This window comes from Nelumbo lutea, chromosome 3, assembly GCF_056320005.1.
Source record: "Nelumbo lutea isolate HS-2025 chromosome 3, American lotus-T2T, whole genome shotgun sequence".
Lineage (NCBI taxonomy): Eukaryota > Viridiplantae > Streptophyta > Magnoliopsida > Proteales > Nelumbonaceae > Nelumbo > Nelumbo lutea.
The window spans coordinates 29,057,861-29,071,015 of NC_142686.1; the positions used below are offsets into that span (position 1 = coordinate 29,057,861).

A 13,155-nucleotide genomic window follows, 5' to 3' on the forward strand; every position below is an offset into this window, starting at 1 on the left:
GAAGGAAAAGATAGGGAAAGAAAGGGAAAGACAGCTACCTTTCCCTTCCTTTCCCAACATTTTTCCTCAAACCTAACGTAACGCAAGTGACTCCAAAATCCAACGCATCCATATGATTTGGCAATGGGACAAACTCTTGCCTTGGGAATGAGTAATCCTAGTTAGAGATTTTGGTTCTCCGACATCATCTGACTACAAAATACAGGTAACCCCATCCAAACAACCATATCTTTTACAGAAGTGGACAAAGGATTACTACAATAGAAATCCTCGTAATTGTTACTGTTATTTCAACTAATTTTGTTTATCTGAGTGTATGGTGGAACCAAGAATGGAATCTAATATGGCCCATTTGCTCTGACCCAGAAATAGTATGCCCCTTGATAGGTCCAGTTAAAGCTAGAGAGAGAGAGTATTCTGCTTAGGGTGAGAATAAAACCACAAGAGTTTATTAACTTCCAACTGCCCCATCCATGTGGTGGGGTGGTGTTTAAATACAAAAACTTTTAACTTCCTACCACTGAGATAGCCTCAAAGTAAGAGATTAGCCTTCTAACTATATGGCCAATCCCTATGCCTTCTCATACTAACAACTTAACAGAAATAACAACTAGCTTATTTGGCTAATTCTTATGCTTAAGACCAGCTAACAATATGCTTAAGACCAACTAATTTCTTGACCGATTCCTGCTCTACTGGGCTGTTGCATGGGCCATGCATGATGGGCTGGTTTTGCATAGGCCATGCATGGAGGTTTTCAGTCCACGTACTTTGGGTTGCGCATAGGTACCCTGTTCGACCATCGCGGCCCATCACCCCTCATATTGTCTTTGAAAATATGTCCCATTGCCTTTCTGAAGAGAGGACTAGGACTATTAAGGCCCTTTCCCAAGAAAACAAAAATCCTTCCCTGTAAATAATGAGAAGAAAACACTTTAACCAGAAGAGATGCAACTTCAAGAGAACAGCAACTGGAAACAAGTTTTCCTACTTTATGCTCTCAATTTTGTAACTAATTACTAATGAGAAGGAAACGCTTCTCTTTTTAAGGTTCAAGTAGGTATCTGGTCTATAGGTGGATGTCAAGTTCTTGGGTTGATCTTAACATTATATATATATATATATATATATATATATATATATATATATATATTTATTTATTTATATATACAAATGAGAGATAACAGAAAGTTTGGTTCCTCTTAACCAAAAAAAAAAAATTATTTGAACATTGACATACTCTAACAACTAAACTGATCATAAATCGGTATGGCACAACTAGTTAACAATGTGGCATGCACAAACATGTTCCCAAAATCAATTACCATTTAAAATTACTCCTAGCCTGTTGATTCTTCAAAATATAACAAATAGATTTTTTTTTTCCGTTGCACTATCCAACTAGTCAGCACCCGTAAGAAAAGCATCTTTTGCAAGTTGAAGGGGCTAAAAGGGCTATGGGCAGACAAAAAAGACGAATTGAAATGGTAAGAAATGATTGAAGTCCTAATAAATAATAATTTAACAATAGATAAGGCTGTAAACAAAACAGAATGGCAAAACAGGATTCATACAAATGACCCATATAATTGGGGTAAGGCTCAGATGATGATGATGATGATGATGATGATGATACACTATCCAACCAGTAACATAGCTGATATAGACTCAATGGTAACAATTTGTGATCAATCACTATTCTCAGGCAATTGAAATTGGGTAAAAAAGAATATTACAAATACAGTGAGTTAAGAGCAGTAGGGTGATTCAAAGATAATATTTTTTGGTAAAAAACATGAACATCCTATGCCTCCGGCTACTGAGAATTAACACAATATGGAGCTTGTCTTGTTTTCTTATGGCTCTGTGCATCCCTCACTTGGGCAGAATGCTCTAATCTTGTACAAGTATTCCAATTAACTTTGAGAGCCACCCATTAATATGCAGAATTAGGGAAACCCATACACTTTGGAAAAGTTAATAAAAGATTACAAATTGACAAGAAACAGATCAAGGTGATTTTATCTATTTAGTATAATAGTTAACCCCTCATATTAGAGTAGTGTCCAAATACTAATTTCTACATGGAATTTACAGCAAAAACAGATCAACCCAAATTCAACACCTCCTAACAGTCTCTATCAACTCCTCTAACAAGACTATATCAGCTAGAACATTAACAAACCTTGGAATCCAGTTGGACAAATTTCATTCTACATGTTCAAGTCAGTTTTTAGGACAATGTTACCGTAGATTACAACTCCACACAAATCTACATCAATTACACAGTCAAAACTTTCAAAATACAGAAAGCAGCTCTGTACAATATAACTCACAAGCAATTATAAGTTCAACAAGAGCTCATACTGCAACATTTCCAAATTGCAAGAACATCTGTTTTTACTACAATCATCAAACAGAGGCAGCCCATTGACAAATTGTGGCTAACTAATTGCCACTGTTGAGAAATATATTGTATTTGGTTGTATTTGGGTTTTATTTTAGGGAGTGTTGGAGGTTACAGGGGTATATTTGCAATGTCAATAAATCTTGGGGACTTGTCTTTATGGGAGGAAGAGGGGCCTGTGTGTAATTCTAATATAATTTGGTCTCTTGCTTATTTAAGCCATTGGTTGTGTGGGATTAGGGTTGAGTGAGTTAGGACATTTGTTGTGAGTCTGTAGAGAGGTCAATCTAGTATCACTTCTCTCATAGTGGATGTTTTCCCTCTTTCCCGTGGATGTAGGCTACCAAGCTGAACCACATTAAATCTTTGTGCTCTCTCTCTTTATTCTTTCTATTTTCTTCTTGGTTTACTATTCTCTTTCCTGCTGTTTGACATGCTATCAAAGCAGGTCACGACCTGATCTGTTTTCTTTGTTTTCTGAACTGCATATTGGTGTGAACACTCTGTTGTGTTTGTGTTCATTTCTCTTTCTGTTCGTGGAACTCTTTTAGGGTTGTTTTGATCAGCCCTAATCTACTGTACATTGAAGTTGTGCAACTAGTGAAGAGGATTTTCCTTTTCCTTTCTTTTCAGTCATCATATTCTTTGAAGTTTCTTGCCTCTTGTATTGCTCAAACTTGCTACATCAACTGATCTTTGCTGAGCTTGGTTTGCATCTGTTCTAAGAAGATTTCAATCCTTATATGGAGCAAGTGTAGTGTGGGAATCAGTTATGGTGGTGGTGGTAACTATGGAAGTGCCGAGGAAATTATGTTGGTGCCGGCAGTGGTGGATATGGTGGTGACAACTTTGGCAGTGGATGTGGCAGCAGTGGTAGCTACAATAGTGGAGGTTATGGTGGAAGTGGTGCTGATGGCAGCTTGGAAAATCTAGTGGCTATGGCAATGTCAACAGTAATGGAAATTATGGTGTTGCAGTGGTGTAGGTGGCAAGAGCATGTTTAAACAGCCAACTGCTCATTAAAACCAACTGTTACAGTTAAAGTTGACTGCTACTATTAATAGTTGACTATTGTTGGTAAGTTGTTTTGTGAGTTGGAAAAGAGGCTTTAGTGCCTCAGTTTGCAGTGTTTTGTGAGTTGGAAAAGAGGCTTTGATGCCTCAAGTTGTGGTTGTTTATGATTGGATGTGTTTCTAAGGTCCCTCTTCTCGGCAGTTCGAAGAGGGACAATTTTGTAATGTCGTGATTGGTGCTATGATTAATACTCAAATGTGTCGTGATTAGTGATGGTTTATGGTGTGGTGATAACTTTGTTGGTGAGTGTGTGAAGCTCCCCTGGTATTCGAGAAAAGTGTAGTGATGTGGTAGTTTGCGGTGTATTGATGAACTGTTGGTGAGAGTGTGAAGCTCCTTTGGTGTTTGAGAAAAGTGTAATGATACGGTAGTTTGTGGTGTATTGGTGGACTGTTGCTTCAGGTTAATAATTACTAGATCATGACTTGGCTCTACTTTGCCTTCCCTATATGAGTTCATTCAGCCTTTTAACATATAATTTTGGTCTCTAAGAGGCCCTTTCAACATTTCAAGTTTCATGGTTGTTGCTTCAACAGTACACCAATTTTCATGGAGGTTGCTTCAACATCCTTGCAAACTCAAGTAGGTTTTTCCATCTTGAGTTTAAGGGTGTGTTATTTGGGTTTTCTTTTAGGAAGAGCGTTGGAAGCTATAGGGGTATATTAGTAATAAAGTAATGTCGATAAACTTTGGGGACTCATGTTTTTATGGGAGGAAGAGGGGCCTGTGTGTACCACCATACTAGTAGTCTCTGCTAGTGCTACCACTATAAGGAGTGCAAATCAGTACCCGATTTGAAAAATTTACACTGCATAGGGCCTGGTATTCCAGACCCATTCAACTTCAAAAAAATCCCACCAATAGCCCGCCCAAGATGCACCTATACCTACTACTAACAAGTAGAAGAAAATTCAAAAAATCAAAATCCTCACATCTCCCATCATATAAGCTATGAAATAGTGTAAACCAACAAACAATAAAAACCTAATTTTGGATCATCTCCACAAATTCCAACTGCCAGTGAACAGGAGATTCAAAGTTCAGACAAAGCAATTGGTGCAATAGATTGATTCAAGAACATAAACATTACCTTCGATTGGACATGACCATCTGCATAATCCAAATTCAAAATCAATGTCTTGTCATCCTTTGCTGCAAAGCAACACACAAATCAAGGCTCAAGTGCAGTAAAACCAAACTTATTGATCCAATCAGAGCCTAGAAAACAAGCATCAAAGCAATGGAATTGCATATTAAGGTTGACTCAGACCGTATAAAATTATAAATCGAACTCAAACAGTAGAACACCAACATCCATATAAATAGCAGAAACCAGAATACATACCAAAAGCAAAAGAATGAAGGACACAGTGATACAGAGAGAGAAAGGAAAGAGATTTGGTGTTTTACATTTAATATTGGGGGCAATGAACATAAAAGAGCAATGAGCTGAGAGTGAATGAAGAGAGAGAGAGAGGGAAAAAGAAACAGGAGAGAGAGAGAGAGAGAAAGGCCTTGGATTACTGTGTTCTTTGATTCTCAGAATACTGACTGCAAGCCCTATTTTTTCTGTTTGAGAACTTGGGTTAGAAAGAGGGTTTTTCATAGACCTCCACGTTTTCACTGTGGAAGAGACATTCCATGCCAAAAAATTGCCAACAAATGTATACATGGGGTCACTAATATGAATTAGAGGCTTGGAAATAGATGCCTTTAAACCCAATTTAAGCCACCCAATAAAGTGCACTTGAAGGTGCTTTTTTTAGCTGCCTTTAGGTGTGATCACTAAAAATCTTTTTTCTTGTAGTAGTGTATGATTTCTAACTTGTGGGGTGTAAACCCAATTTAAGCCACTCCAGCCCGCTCGCTCGCCTACACTTCAACAAGATTCCCCCTTTCAGCTAACGTTATGCATCCTCCTTGATACAAGACACCTTTCATAAAAAAAAAAAAAAAGAAACAAAAACAAAATGATCCTCTTTCCCCTTATTCTTCCTCCTCCTCATCCCTCTCCTCTCAAGGAGGCTTTACATTTTTTGTGCTCAGGAGGCTTACACCTCTTATGTTCTGAACTACAGCTCATGTCACGCCTCCGTGTTTAAAAACATTCGTTTTAATAATGGACATTAGAATGGATGCAATTGCAAATCTGAGAAAAGAAATTGCAATCCAGTCCATATTTCTACACAGAAATTCCAGTCAGCAGACCAATTAATTCCAAGGTGAAACCAATCAAAACAAAGAACAAATTAAGTTAATTCAGTACATACTTATTATAAGTAATGGACATTAGAATGGATGCAATAGCAAGTCCAAGAAAAGAAATTGCAGTACAATCCATGTTTCCTCACAAAGAAATTCCAATCCACATGAGGACTACAAGCAAGAAGAACAAAGGTCAATGAAAGGAAGCAAGACATCCTGTTAGAAATTTAATGATGTGCATCAAATTCTAATGTAAGATAACTCAGTTGGGCATGGTTATCAGTAACACAATGTCCAATGATGTAAGGACTTCTACAGAAACACTTGGCAATTCACATGTGTACTCCAAGAGACAGAACTTCAACCCAAACTGACAATTGAGAAGCAAATTAAAGTTTAGAAAAATGGACGGCATTACTTGAAGAACTACCCAACTATTGCAACAAACAGAAGAAGCGCATCAGAAATTTCTCAACAAAACTAAAGTGAAAAATACAGGATAGTAATCATTAAAAAAATGAAAAGAATTTTTGCATAAAACTGGAACTGCTCCATATTCAATTAGTCACTGAAAGGAGAAAAAACAATAAATCAAAGGGATTTAACTTAGGCATCCATTATTCCTTAAAGAATCTGAATTTTCTATTGGAATATCATAATGTAAAAGGAAGAACTCAAAAGGTTCAAATTTCCAACTGAAAGACAATAGAAGAATGAAAAGGAGAATTAAACATATCCAAAACAACCCATAACCATTCATAACCAGTGAATGACAAAACATAGTGAAAAGGTGTATTTCAAATTAGAATACAAAATCATACAATTGTAAGGGAAAATATCTAAAATTTCTCACTGGTCATGGCAAAATAATTCGCATTGCTCAACAAATCAAATTTCTGTAGGAACACACATTGTGAAGTCATAGCCAAACTCCAAGGTGAAAGAAAGTTGTTGTGCCTCTCAATAATCATAGGTAAAATGTATTCATCCAAGTAACAACTATAGCATTGAAAAAGCACTTGAAGCAAACCAGTCTCTGAGGCAGATCCGAAGAATGGGTTGAATCTAAAAGCCTTGTTTGGATGCATTTGTTCAAAATTCCCCAAATTTAGGGGATACCAGCAATATGTCAGCCATGATGTGCTCCAAGTCCAATACATACTCAATAGCCCATGTACAGAGGAATTTAGTGCAGTAAACTACACAGTTCTACCAGGGAAGATGGGATGACTCAAAATTAAGGTTCTACTTTTGTAGATATTATATTTTGGAGGCCAACTCTCTAGTACTGTTTTCTGTGTAGATTGTGGGCACTCCTCAATTGTTTTTGAACCCTTCCTAGATCTCTTATTGCCATTTCCAACTAAGGAACCTATCTAATAAGGCACTGTTATTCTCCCATCCTAGGAGAATGAAGCTTCCTATTAAGAAAGGTCATGATGTCAGGTACTGAGGAATTTAGAGCAAGTAAATTACACAGTTCTACCAGGGAAGATGGGATGAACCTGAAATCAAGGTTCTACTTTTGTAGATATGATATTTGGAGGCTAACTCCCTAGTAATGTTTTCTGTGTAGATTGTGGGCATTCCTTAATTGTTTTTGAACCCTTCCTAGTTCATACATCTCTCACTGCCAGTCCCAACTAAGAAACCTCCGTCTAATAAAGCACCCCTATTCTCCAGTCCTAGGAGAACTAAGATTCCTATTAAGAAAGGTGGAAGTACTTACCTAAAGGGGCACACTGATATCATCCTTCTATTAGTTCAGAGTGAACCAGACCCATCAGGAAGCAATGAGTCATCTTGCCTGGTATAATCTACAATTCCTTCCTTGGATGAGCTTTCATGGTTGGATTACACTGACCTGCTTAAAGAACCTGGCAACCGGGATTTCATTCCACAAAATTATTGATAATTCAGTTGTTCAAGGTTATGAAAACAAGCAAGTGATCCAAATCAGGAAAGTACAGAATAGCTCTGATTCAAAGAATAAAGATTGTTCACCAAATAGAGAAAATCAAAACTGGAATTTGTTTCTTCTCAGAGTAATAGCTGTGAGGATGAGTCCCCTTTAGAAATTCAAGGCTCTAAAGTTCTATTACTTCCCTATAAGGATAACTCAAACAATGATGAGATGATCAGAAAAGAAAGTGATCCCTCCGCATCTGTTGCAGGCCACAAACAAGATACATTTGGTGGATTGGGTATACCTGCTGTCTCTGATACAGCTCCACAGAACAACCAGTTCAGGCACAGAACTCATCCTTGAATTACTTATTGTGTATAGTTTGTATAGTTGATTATAGAAAATGGAACCACTAGATGTATCCACCACGTCTGTTATGTTTTAAGCTGATGGTGTCTCCCCCCAAGGCATGATTTTTAAATTGGATTCAAACGTACTCAGAACACATACCAGACTTACTGGTATAAACCAATCCAATTGTTTCAGTGTGCCAAACCTTAGTACTTGTTATAGTAAATCAATAATCAAAACCACATACTTGGGATCAATGCCAGTTTTCTTTTGTTTTCTAAGAAAAGCAATTGCAGTCTAATCCATATTTTCCCAAAGAGAAATTCCAGTCCACATATGAGAACCAGAAGCAAGAAGAATAAAGGTCAATCAAAAGAAGCAAGAAATCCTGTTAGAGATTTAAGGATGTGCATCCAATCTCAATGGAATCTAAATGACAATTCATATCATTTTGAACAAGTAACGTAAGTCAGTTGGACATGGTTATCAATAATAAAACTGTCATGAAGCTGGACTTCTACCGGACAGAAGTAAAACAGCAAAACTGACATAAAGTAAGGCAAGTTAGTTGGGCATGGTTATCAATAACACCATGTCAAATGACTTAAAGGACTTCTACAAGAAGCACTTGATACCATCACTGACCATTCACCTGTTTGTCAAATCAAAATTCTAACTTCTTCTATGGACAAAAGAAGAACAAAACATTTCACATGGAATGCCAGAGTAGGAGGTGATTGCTGATTTGTGCTGTAGATGCCAACCATTTATCTATGAATTTATACCAGATAACAAATTTCTATACAAACTTGACTAGGAAATTATAACTGAGCACCTAGTAATTTCAGAATAAAGCAACAGGCTACTAAGGCCAGCATCTAGTGGAGTTCTGATAATAATCCAGACACTAATCACTCTAAACCATACCGTCATTTACTAGGTGTTCAGTTATAATGGTATGGTTTAGAAAGATTAGCGTCTGGATTATTTTGATCCATAATTTATTCATTATAGATTTTTTAAACCTTGCTGGGTTTATTACCCCGATGATACATACAATTCCTGTTCCCATCCATACCTAAGGTTTTTTATTCGTTTCTTTTCCCTTTTTTATTGCATCTCAGTATGTAGAATATGAATAAGATTACAAGTGCAACCGGGTACTTTTCAAACGTGAAGTACCTAAAGTTATATCTTTCATTGCAGCATTAAGCAGATTAAGCACCTTTTTGTTTTTTTTGGTATGCACAGATTAAGCACTTGAGGGAGGAAACAATGAGCAAAAACGTTCAACTTTTATTATAAATTAAAAGAATTAATAATTGCTAATTCTCTCTCTACTCTGTGTTAATAATCAAGTTGTAGCTTATAAGAAAAAGAAAAATAAATAGGAACAATAACAAATGAGTAAAAGGAAATAGAATTGAGGTCATCTGACTCCAAGTCCGTCTTCTGTAAGCCTTGACTTGATCCTGTTTATGGTACCCTCCACCGCAAGATCGAAGGCATCCTTCTTCGCCCTCAATCCCAGGGAGCTTCCATGCCTCCTGTACATAATCCTGGGTATCAATTCAATGACTTTCTCCCTCATCCTCCTGACTTTGGTCTTGGGAATCGCCGTTAGCACGTCGATGATGCTCAGCCCCTTGAACACCACCTCTTCTTTTAGTATGAAGACCGAAAATTCCCCATACTGCTCCTCGGGCAAATGCCATCCGAATTGTGCCTTGGCCGACTGTTCCTCGAAGAACACCGGTATGCAACCGGCAAGTATCCCGTCGAAGGTCGATCGCCGAGTTGGCGTATCGCCAGGGGGCTGCAGGCAGAAGCTCGATTGCAGCATTGTCCTCATGTACCGAATTGGGTCGGGCTCGCAAACGCCATTGGAACAATCTATGAATTCACATGGCTTAATGATGATGCTGCTGCTGCTAGTACTGATGCCGGTTTTGTTGCTGCACTCGGTTCGAATGCTGCGTCGAATATTGGGAGTCGAAGACGTGCCACCGCCACCAGCGAAGACCATGAGTATGGTGCGACGGGCGCGTCGTACGCGGGCAATCCAGGAGTCCAGCAATTGGAGATTTGGGGGATGAAATGAAGTCGGGTAGGGGATGGCGTGTTCCTGCCACGGCCAAGTCCGGGATTCGAGTGTAAGCGCGGTGACGTTGTAGAATTCAGGCAATTCTAAGAAGGAAGTCCCCCAAATCGGGGGATCGTTGGTCAAGGGTCGAGAGAAATCCCAGGCAGCACGGGCCATGACCAAGAAATGGTCGTGGCCGGCGTGCCTTTGCCACACGTGAGGCGAATCACTCTGAAGGAATCGAAAGAGATCGAGGCCGTGTTCGGCGCTGGAATTGATATCGGGGACGAAGAGGTAGCGGAGGGCATCGATGCCGGCGTAGTAGGGGAGGAAGATGGCGTCGGCAGTGGAAGGGTCGGAGGTGAGGCAAGGGTATTCAAGGATGCGACGGTGGAAGATGAGCTCGAGCATGAAGGAGTCGGTGCGGTACCAGCTACGGGAACGGTTGTGGGTCTTGTGGCCGAGGCCATGATTGGCCAAGTAGGGACAGAAATCGTCGTAGAGTGGGTAATCGGAGCAGTTGGTGAGGAGATCGAGATTAAAGCGGGAAGGAAGTTTCCTGACGTGGACCCAGCGTCCGGCGCATTCTGGCTCTGGGTTATCTGATCCTGTTGTCTGTCGCTGAGAAGCAACGAGGAGATCCAAAGAGAGGAGGAGGAGGAAGAAGAGGGTGAAAAAAGGAGAGAGAGTAGATTTGATGATAGAGAACATGGTGGAAGGGGAGAGAGGGGAGTGAGGGCAGCTGCAGATTCAGATCGTTTGTCTGGTTTTTCTTCTTCATTTCACCATTACAATGCCCACGTTAGTGCGAATGAATATAGATGGATTAGAATTTCGATAGGCTTCGTTTTGTCTTGTCTGTATAATTTGTACTTTCTCTAAGACGGTGGACACTCGCGCACTTGACAGTAAAATTGTTCAATTAACAGGAACTCAGATTCTCAGAGTGACAAAGAGAGGGAGATCAGATATGAAATAGTAATAATAAATAAATAAATAAATAAGAGAATGGGGTTGAGACCGTAATATCCATCATTCATTTTAGATTTGTGGAAATGCAGATGGGGTTTTCAAGTTTCACCCGAACGTGTCGGTGGGGAGTGAGAGTAATGAGGGTTTTCAAGTTCCACTCATCGCGGCGACTTCACATCTGCGCCCCAAAGAGGGCTTCCCTCACACATCCCACCTTCTATTGGGAACATCTCCCGATAACAGTACAGGTGATGCTCCCAATACAAGGTGGGGGATGTGCTGTGTGGGGCGCACATGTAAATTCCATCGCGGCGGCTTTCTGATGTCAAACAAATGGACACTTAGCTTTCACTTCACATGTTAGTTTTTGTTTTTTATTATCGGTTCAATTAATTTAATTTTTTCTCGAGTTGCGTTCATAATTATACGAAATTCTTCGGAAATTTCATCTGTTTTCGACCCAAAATAGGAACAAAAATATTATTTATGTATGAAATCTAAATAGAAGCATAAATGCTTTTTTACTTTTTACTCTTTAGAGGTGTTGAACATATGAAATTATTTCTGTCGATCAATTTTTTAGCATTTGTAATTTTCTGATTTTGGTAATTTTGAGTTTAATTTGTATTATTTCATAAAAAATAATTTTTTAAATTCAAAATAATATTGAAAATAGGAATAAATTATAAAAAAAATTATCACAATAAGAATAAAGTTGAAAAATAGGTATAAATTTGCAAATTAAAAATAAATTATTAAAAGTTAAAATAACAATAAAAATAGTAATAAAATCCATGAAGCAATGAAAAAATATTTAATAATTAGCAAATTAATATCTTAAAAACTATTAAAATATTTAATAGTTAATAATAATTAATAAAAATATAAATATAAAAAATAATTTATTAAAATAAGAATAAAAGTGGAAAATATGTATAATTTGTAAATTAAAATAAATTATTAAAAGTTAAAATAATAATGAAAATAGTAATAATGACCATGAAGCAATGAAAAAATATTTAATAATTAGCAAATTAATATCTTAAAAACTATTAAAATATTTAATAATTAATAATTAATAATTAATACAAATAAAATTATAAAACAAAAAAAATAATTTATTAAAATAAGAATAAAATTGGAAAACTCCATCAACTTGTTTTGCATCAATTTATTAAAAATTATTTAGGAGGTGCTCTATTTTACATCAATTGCAGCGGAAGAAATAGGGCATCAGAAATAAAGGCCTTTGATCTTTGACATGGTTTTTAAAACCGAACCGGTCAGGGGTCCAATTATCGGTTTGAATGGTCTGGCCATTCAAATGGTTCAAACAGTTAACCATCTGGTTTAGCAGTTTGTTGACCAAAATCAATAATTTTGGGGAAAAAGTAGTTCGATGGTTTTCCGGTCCAACCATTCAATCCAGTCCAATTTTGAAAACCATGTCTTTGAATATTCGCAATCTCCACAAATCCAACATGGAAGAACCAAAGGGAGAATGTTCTGGGAAGCTAGGTCAAAGCGGAAATTTCCAGGTACAGAAAACTCCATCAACGGCTATAAGCAATGGCCGCAGGATGCTTCTAGGCATGGTTTTCAAAACTAGACCGGACTGGATGGTTGGAGTAGAAAAATCAGGAATCAGTCAGGTGACCGGTTCCGTTTTCCTCAAAATTAAATTTTCTCCAAAAACTGTTGATTTTGGTCAGCAAACCGCTAACCCAGGTGGTTAACCGTTTGAACAGTTTTGACTATTTTTTATTTTTTTGTTAGACAGGCCGATCGTTCGACCCAGTAACTGGACCCTTATCGGTTCAGTCTCCGATCGGTTTTAAAAACCATGCTTCTAGGTACAGAAAACTTCATTGGTGGCATACCCTCCATTTATCCTCGCAAAAGGTTATTCCATTGGTGGTGTATCCTAAGAGTTCATCGGTCGGAATGATAAATGAAACCACAGAATAAATGCAGAAAAAAGGGGCCATCTCGCGCTCGAAAGAGGGAAAGCTTCGGCGACAACAATATCGTCTTTCTTGTTCGAGAGATCAAACAAATGAGATTAGGTTTGGGTTTAAATACATGTCATTTCAAAATTATTAGGGGGTATTTTTAACTTTGGGCTACCACTGAAATGTGTCTGAGCGTTTTAAGTGA

General features: G+C 37.9%; 1 protein-coding gene and 1 long non-coding RNA gene across 3 annotated transcripts; both read right to left on the reverse strand.

Moving 5' to 3' along the window:
* Positions 1 to 421: 421 nt before the first annotated feature.
* Positions 422 to 8,904, reverse strand: LOC148863913 (uncharacterized). 2 transcript variants are annotated; one of them, XR_016110543.1, is made up of 3 exons: positions 7,897 to 8,904; positions 4,572 to 4,633; positions 422 to 910 (listed from the first exon to the last, which is right to left on the reverse strand). It is a non-coding gene; the product is annotated as an uncharacterized LOC148863913 (long non-coding RNA). The 2 variants fall into 2 exon arrangements; XR_016110542.1 differs by having other exon boundaries at positions 4,572 to 8,904.
* Positions 8,905 to 9,219: 315 nt separating this feature from the next.
* LOC148863914 (Exostosin family protein) lies at positions 9,220 to 11,104 on the reverse strand. The gene has a single exon (XM_088980669.1). The coding sequence runs from the start codon at positions 10,735 to 10,737 to the stop codon at positions 9,373 to 9,375; it is 1,365 nt and encodes a 454-aa protein (XP_088836795.1). The 5' UTR covers positions 10,738 to 11,104; the 3' UTR covers positions 9,220 to 9,372.
* Between the last annotated feature and the right edge of the window lie 2,051 nt (positions 11,105 to 13,155).